Source organism: Alligator sinensis, unplaced genomic scaffold (assembly GCF_000455745.1).
Source record: "Alligator sinensis unplaced genomic scaffold, ASM45574v1 scaffold601_1, whole genome shotgun sequence".
Lineage (NCBI taxonomy): Eukaryota > Metazoa > Chordata > Crocodylia > Alligatoridae > Alligator > Alligator sinensis.
Window position 1 is genome coordinate 2637377 of NW_005841905.1, and position 8331 is coordinate 2645707.

The 8331-nt window shown below is 43.6% G+C and overlaps 1 protein-coding gene across 1 annotated transcript in view; it reads left to right on the forward strand.

Moving 5' to 3' along the window:
* Positions 1-8331, forward strand: part of DNAJB6 (DnaJ heat shock protein family (Hsp40) member B6) — a 67037-nt gene that overhangs the window by 53716 nt on the left and 4990 nt on the right. Inside the window, exon 8 of the mRNA XM_006018547.2 lies at positions 2323-2529. Coding sequence (XP_006018609.1) covers positions 2323-2529 — 207 coding nt within the window. The remainder of the gene's footprint in view (positions 1-2322; positions 2530-8331) is intronic.

The window sequence follows — 8331 nt, forward strand, 5'->3', positions numbered from 1 at the left end:
CCCTCCCATGACTGCTTAATTGGCACACTTTACTTCCTTCCTGAGTGATTTTTGTTCTTACTATTTTAAAGGGGGGCTCATAATAGGCTTGGTATAATTAGTTCTGTAATAAGCACCCCTTGTGCTATTTGTTCTGTGCTCACAGCATCTTGAATGATAATGAGGATATTTAATCCTTAAGGACTTGAGTCACTTGCAGCAAGTTGAGATTTAAATGATGTTCATTGGTCCCAATCCTGCAGTGTGCTCAGCTCCTCCTTGTGGTGCCTTTGGTATTAGTAGCAGCTGAACATGCTCTCCTCATCAGATCAAGGTTATTGAGTTTGTCAGATGCAGCCATGCTGCAGGCTCTCTGCTGTGGACAGCATACTAATGCTTAGTGCACCCATTGCTTTCTCAGAGTCGATATAATTATCACATAGGCAGGTTGCACCTAATGCAGAAATTGTCTTTGATATTTTTTTCGTGGATTTTTTCTTTTTTTGCCCTCTGCCTGTTTCTCCCTTGTTGCTTGTGCTTTTGGAATGGACTGAAAAAACATACGCAGGTTGCATAGGCCTAATAACATCTTAGTGCAGCATGTACACTGCTTCTTTCACTTCTGTAATGTGCCTGCCAGTGATCTGTGGTCAGAATTGCTTTTCAAGCTGAATTCACTTAAATGTAAGCAGGATAAACAGGTATGCCATTTGTATTTGATTATTAGTTACTTTACATGACTGTGTGGAATTGCTCAGTAAAACAACACATTTTGGGGACTTCAGGGAAATGCTTACTACCCAGCAACAAGTAAAAATCTTTGTATGATAATATCAAAGGACTTGAAACCACATGAGACTTGCTTAGGTAACTGGATAACAATTGGCCTTCTGTTGCTTCTGTCACTACTTCATGCACGCGTAGTGCTCTTCTATCTTCAAGGGACTTTCCAGACATTAGCTAGTGTAACACACCCATCCCAACTCAGCTGATGCCCGATGCACTGTGGAAAAAAATTCCAACGTGTGACATACCAACTTTTGATGTGTATAAAACGATGCCATGTGTCATGAGCTCAATTAAAAGTGGTTAAGTAATTGCATTAATAAGACTCTTTGAAAAGCACCTTTTGTGACCTGTCTTTCTCTTCCTTTTCCTTCAACATTTTCCTAATGAGTAGCTGCTTTTTTACTTTCCTGATCTAGATATTGGCTCCTATGCCTTCCTCCCCTACTTGTCCCTTGTTCAAGTTTTCTTCTTCCTAAAACTATTTCCCTTTCAGTGCGCTTTGCCATGTTTTGGTACCTGTGTTCTCCCCGTTAGCACCTTGCTATTGCTACAGCTAGGCAATTTCTCTGAATGTGCATAGAGATTGTACTGTTTAATACAACTTTTCCCAACACTTAATTTGATTTTTCACTCTCTTCTTCTCTTGTGTGCTGCATATTTCATTTTTTGGCCTTACAAATCCTGCTTTCTCCCCTCACCTGTTTCCTTTTAAATCTCCCCCACACCAGCATGCCCCATTTTAGGCTTCTCCAGTTTCTGCTTTGCCTCCTTAAAGCCATGTTCATGATCTCCAAACCTCCTTCAGCTTTCAAGGGACTTTCCCTTTTGCCACTAGGCATTTTCCCCCTTACAGCAGGAGTGACTTTTTGGCAAGTGACTTCAGCAAGAAATCTTCAGCCATCTCACCATTGCTCTGGTTGTCAGCAGCAGCTGGGGAAATTGGGAAATACTTGATCAGTTGTGCAGAGCTGAGCCCTCTCACTCTGCCCGTTGGGAAGATGAAACTGGGCACCAGTAGCTTTACCATCATGGTGGAATCTGGCAGAGTTGTATTCAGGATAGATTCAGTTTTCTTCTACACGCAAACTTCTGCTAGTGGAACTCCTGTTCTGACGAATCTGGGATGTGCGTGTGGACATTCAAACCTCTCTGGTGGCAGAACCCTTTCTTCTGCTGACAGCTACTCCGTTTCTGCCAAGTAGGAATGCACTTCAGGATTTTGCAGCTCAGCTGCTGCAATGGAGTAGTGAGAAGCTGCTAAAAGCACCTGCCTGTGCATGTGTTTTAACAGTTGGTGTTATTCCCAGCTCTCATGTGAAGGCAGAAGTATGCGTGTCTGGTTGGTAGTTTAATGGGCTTACAAATGGAGAAACTGAGGCACAATTTTTAAGTGATTTGTTTAAGGTAATGGATATAAACAAAAAAACCTGCTACTATTAGGGGCTGTAACTTGGTGGTTCCCAACTTCCAGCCCAGGCTCCAGTTGTTGCAGATTAAACAAAAGCATTTTGTGTCCTGCTCACTTTTTTTCTTTTGAATTGTCTGCTTTTTCAGGTGTTGCAGATGAAGAAGCATTTGCTGAGGAGTGCAGACGTAGAGGACAACATGCCCTACCTTCCCAGCCTACCAATCCCCGCCTTCCGAAGTCCCACAGGCCTGCCAGTTCCCCCAAATATGCCTATCATTATAATAGTGATGAGGTGGAAGATCAAGATAGAACTCGGGTTACAAGCAGCTTGGAGACCCCTTTTCATTCATCAGGTGTGCACAAAAATATTAACGAGCCATATGCCAAAGCTGACTCTCCAGATAGTCCCCCAAAGAAACCCAAATCCCGAGCAGGAAAACATTGTTGTATACTGACTTAATGCTAGCATACAAGCAATAATCCAACTTGTGTGCTTTGTCTTAATTAGTTGTGCTGTGCAACTTAGTCTTGATTCGCAGATGTCCTGGGCATGTACTCAAAAGTTGTGAGAGACCCAGTAAGACTAAAAACAGGAATGCAGTTGAAGTGTCTTGCATCTAAAATTTGAAGGCCTTTTAAAGAATTCCAAGTCCTTAACTAATAATGATGCTTTGCACATTCATTTATCAAAACAGCGCTTGGCTTTTCTGACCCAAGTGAACATAAGCCCAATCTCCAGAAATTTTAATACTGTTTTCTGGAAGTTGGAATTTCTTGAGCACTATTGTGCTTTGCATGGATTTTGCATGACCATTTGATATGGTTTTCTTTAGTCTATTTAAAAGCCTGGAGGTAAACAAAGAAGTTCAACCATTATTATGGTTACTTGATGACTGTCAAATGGTCAAAATCATTTCAAGCTCAGTGACTAGTTCCCCTTATGTTCTCCCTGCCTGCAATGTACCTGGGTAACAAACTTCTTAGGACTGCTTCAATTATTTTGAATCCATTATCTATGGTCATTCAGAAACCCCAGTCCAGCAGTCCTGAAATGTGCCAAACCACCTTATAAGCCAACTGGAGTCTTATCCAAGACAGCTGGCAGAGCTAGTGTTCAAAATAAAGGGCCCTTCACAGCAATGCTGAAGCTAGCCAACTGCCAGAGAAAAGAGGACGAGAACTAGAATAGGGCACAAGAGGGAGAAGTTTTGCCTGAATTGGGACTGTAGGATTAAGCCTTTACTAAGAAAAATAGGATGTAGCAATAATTTCTCTAGAGAGCCCCTTATAGCAATAAAGAATAAACTGTAGATGGATATAAGGAGAAGCTATCCCTGTCATCAGTTACATGTCCATGGGCCACCAGTAGTATATGCGTGCTATTTTGAGGTCCTCTTCTAGCCAAACACCTAAAATGGAATCGGTGAAGTAAACTATCTAATTAAATTACCCATTGTAAAATAGACTGTTCTAAATATTTACATCATAGACATGTAAATATTAAAACTTTTTAATATTTATATTAAAAAGTTAGCGTAAATGTGTGGTTATTGTGCAAGATTGTCTACAAGAAATGTTGTAAATTCTGGATTAAGTGTGGGTTTCCTGTTCAGTGAGGGAAAATTTGTTACCCAAACCATATACAATTCAGTATAGACACAGGTATTCGTTTCAACATCTTCAGTTTTTTGTTGCCTTCCCATAGAAACTGTATAGAGTCCCTGTTACTTATATTTTAGTGGCTTTTTTTTACTGATAATTTTTAGTAGCCTTAATGGTCTTCAAGAATATTTTAAGATCCCTTTGTGTGTTCTGAAACCACTCTTAACCTCAAGCAGTTTTGTAACCAGCCCAAGATCACTTGTTACATGGGCTGTAGACAGACTGTAGGTTTGTCAGAAGTTTGAACTACAAGGTTTGTTTTCCCCTTTGAATGATATCGAGTATTACCCTGTATTAACCTGTAACTTAATACTAATAATTAATTTGTTACTTGGTACATTTTCATTTGCTGGCATCATTGAAAAAGGAAATCATCTGAAGATCTAGTTTAACTAATCTTGATCTGTTTCTGGCATGGACTACTCCATTAGGAAGTTTATGATACTAGAATTGTATCGTATCTGTGATGCAGTCTTTTCTGTACAAATACATGGCTTCATGAGTTGCACATTTACTAACCTTAGTAAAATCAGTGTTGCTTATCTTAATTTATTACCCTATACCTTACACACAAGCTTCTATTTATATTTGGTTGGCAAAATCTAAAGCAGTGCTGGATTTTTTCTAAATGTAGATTAATCGGCAAGAAACAGTGTAGGTAGGAATGGACATGAATAAATCCTAACTCTACTCTAGATCACAGTATAGCTTCCTGGCCACAGGCCTGGCCTGGCCTGGGTGGGATATGGTAGAAGCTGCATCACTTTCTGGGCAGAGGGTGGGAGTTAGTCTGGCTTGCTGCCTCCTAGCATAGCCTCTCATGAGGGTGACATCCCCTTGCATAAGATTGTTCTCCCATGAACGGCAACAGTGATGGCTCAGTTACACTGGCAGGGCTTTCTGAACTGCACAGACTTACGAGCTTTTGCTTGACCAGAGAGCCTAAAAAACTTGCTAATTGTTTTGTTATGTTTAAGGGCAGGTAAGTAGATTGTTTGGGTCTACTTTTTTAGCACCTCTGCTAGGTTGTCAAAGCAGGTGCCTATAGAAATAGCATGGTGAGCAAGCTAAAGGGGAAAGCTTGCCGAAGTTATTCTGTCCCATAAAAACCTGTTCTAAGTTAATTGAAGTGAAGGTGCTTTTATATAGGGTAGGCAAGTGGAGCTGATAAAATTCTGCTCCTTTTATCTAATCTGAATTTAACAGTGAGGCCAGTTAACAATGGAAACAACCTGCCTAGAAGGGAGGTGGATTTTTCATAGTTTGAGGTTTTTAAATCCAAGGCTGGTTGGCCTTGTGGTGCATGTTAGAGCTTAAACAGAAGGTATGGGCTTGATACAGGGATTGCTGCTGGAATCGTGGCATACTACAAATCAGGCTATGTTATCAGACTGTATAACTCCTTCTGATCTCAAAGTGTATGACTGAATAAATCTTATTGTGAAATAGTTACTTCAGTGTAGGATTTAGGAAGCTATGAATGATCTTAGTTACATAACTGCATATATTATTTAGAAGGGAGCTGGTCACCTTTTTTAATTTCAAGTTTCACATAGCTGTTAATGTTTGGACATAATATAATCAGATGCATGTTAAACCAGACAGGGTAGCACACACCATTTTCTGCAGGACAAACTCCTGCCTTCCCACTGTTGCTGGGAAGCCCTGTGTGCAGAACTGAACTGTTGTTTCTGCTTTTTAAGGAATATTGTGCAAGGAATAGCTAGAGTCTAGACGCTCAGCAAATGGTGCTTAAACACAGCCTTCTCTGAGATGAGACCAGAAGGCAATGTGCCAATGACCATGAATCTGTTGCCAGTTTCAATGCTCCCACCATGTTTAAAGTGCACCTGCTGCCCATACCACATGAAGGCTGTAGTAGCAGCCAAAGAGCAAAGCTTTCTGACCTAGGGTGGAAAGAAGATGCATCCATTTCTTCCCTACTTCTCTGCAGTTCTCCGAGTTAAAAGATCAGCATCTGGCCTCTGCTACTGACTCTTTTGGGTTGGAAAGCAGGTCCGGAGGGGAGCAGAGAAGGATGCTGTGTGCTAATTAAAAGCAGTGAAACCAGTCTGTTGAACTGGTTCATTTGTTCCCCACTCGTGTCTGCTCACCTGCTTCTTCCTACTCTTCTCTGCCAGTCAAAAGAAGAGGTGAGGGAACAAGACTGTTCTCAGCATCCTGGCAGCATGGGGAGTTTAGTAACTCCAACTTCAAGCAAAGGAGAAAGCCCTGTCAAGAGGATGAAAGGGATATGGAGAGTAGCGTTTCCTGCAGAGTGCTACTATTTTTGCATACTACTCCTTCAGTTGCTTCCAGAGGCATTGGTTTGCACTGAAGCTCTAGGCTGAATACATCTCTCATCTCTGAAGACTCAAGAACATGCAAAATACTTTGAAACTCAATTATGGATCATGAGGAGCATTGTAAGGACTAAATTGAAGATGGCTTAATCCTAGGAGGGAGGTTTCCAGACTTGTTCTTGCTGAACTGATGAGTGCTGTTTGATGGTGTTTGCTTCAGTTTTAAAATTACTTTAAGGAGAGAATGGCTTTTTAGGTTTCCTATGAGCTAGAAGCCAAGGGCTGGTGGGAAGTTAGTGGCATGTAATATATACAAAGCTTACCTTGGTTCTAGGAATGGTGAATTACTACAGATGGCTGTTTTTCTGTACCGCTTCACCCATTCCTGTTCATGATAGTTGACCAAAGCAAGAAACCTGCAAGTTTAAGTTGCAATATCCAACACAGAAAAGTGTCACAGTCTCTGATGAATGTGAAGACTTGAATAACCCTTCCCACAAGCAAACCCAGAGCCAGTTTCACCAAAACTTGACTGTGATTTCTCAGCTAGCTGCCTCATGTTGACCATGGACTGCACCACTGACTCTCCAGAGAAGAGCTATTGCAAATTCATTTAATGTTAATACTAATGGAGCAGCTGCTTGGTAATTCAGATCTGGTTCTCCAGTGACCTTGGAGAAAATCTTGAAGACAGCTAGTACACTTCCAATTTAAGCAGCTGCTCATAAAAAGCTAGAGGACTAGGCACCTTTTAAGAAGTCATGCAACTTGATTGACTCAGTGTGACGGAGCCATCCTAGAGCCAGATGCAGTATCAGCCTGCCCATCTGTCTAGGGCAGTCCTCCCTGATTCACCCACCATGCTATGATATATTAAAACTGGATGTAAAAATGCAGGAGGCTGCTCATTTAATGCCCTGGTGCCTAGGGCATTATACATGGCTCTAACCTTCCCTTGACTGTGTCCCATGCCTTGCAGATGGCATCCAAATCACTTCCAACTCCCCCAGCCCTATTGCTGGGCCACACTAAGCCACTGGTCCAAACTATCCACTGTAACTCCTCCAGCCCCATTGCTGGGCCATACTCGGACTCTGGCTCAAATTTGGCCTCAGGCATCTGGAGACTTACCTTGGTCACATGTCTCCTCACTTGGGCTTCTTCCCATGCCCCCTCACTGGAGCTTCCTGCTTCTCATTAGGCTTCTAGTCCATCTCACTCTACCCCTTTACTGGGGTCACTACTCCACCCCCTCCCTGGGGCTATGGGGCCCTATGCCCCATGGGCCTCAGGTGTCTGTTGACATGCCTGGACCCCACTCTTGGCCTACGGCCTGCTCAGGCCTCAGGTGTTTGTCAACACTCTCCCTCGGGCCGCTCACTCTCATTTAGGCCTCAGATCCTTCTGGCCCCTGCACTGTTGCCCAAGTCTTTCTCTAAAGGCCTTGGACAACAGGCCTTCTGGGCCTCCATGTTGTTGCCCTAGCCTTTCCCTTCCACAGGGTCACCCACAAGGCAGCCAGGGCTAAGGCTTTCCAGTACCACATTTTTGCTGTTTGCTACAGAGGCACTGGTGTGGCACTTCCTGAGGGCTGCCCTGCCACCAGCAGCCCCACCACACCATCCTTCCCAGCAGGGTGTAGTTTTAGGTCATTCCCTAGGACTAGCACAGGCCTACCTGCCCCAGTCCTTCTCCCTACTGAGCTATTCATTCCTGGGCACTCTGTCGCAGCTTCCATCTCAACACTTATAGTCAGCCACTGGCCCAACTCGCTCAAGAGGTTTCCGAGTCAAGTATGCCTCCCATCCAGAGGCTGAGCTTCAGCCTCCTTCATAGCAGCCTGCATGTTGGCTGACCCCTACCCCTTTTTTGGCTGTGATGATACCTCCCAAAGAGGGTAACTTCAGCCTCTTCTAGGCTCTGGCCTTGCCTCCAGGCCAGTCAGGGTGTCCGATAGCTCTACGCAGCTCTGGCCTGTCCCGTGTGGTAGGCTCAATTGCCCTTCAGCCTTTCAGTCCTGGCCACCTTGCAGCGACCAGTTGAGGGTTCAGAAAGTCAGCCTGGCAACTGCTGACCTCCCTACTCCAGAGGGGTCCCCCTGGGTCCTACCATAATGCCATCACCTCAAGCCTGGCTGGCCTAGAGCCTCTGAGATCTTATGAGAGGCAGCCCTTCACATAACTGGGCTCA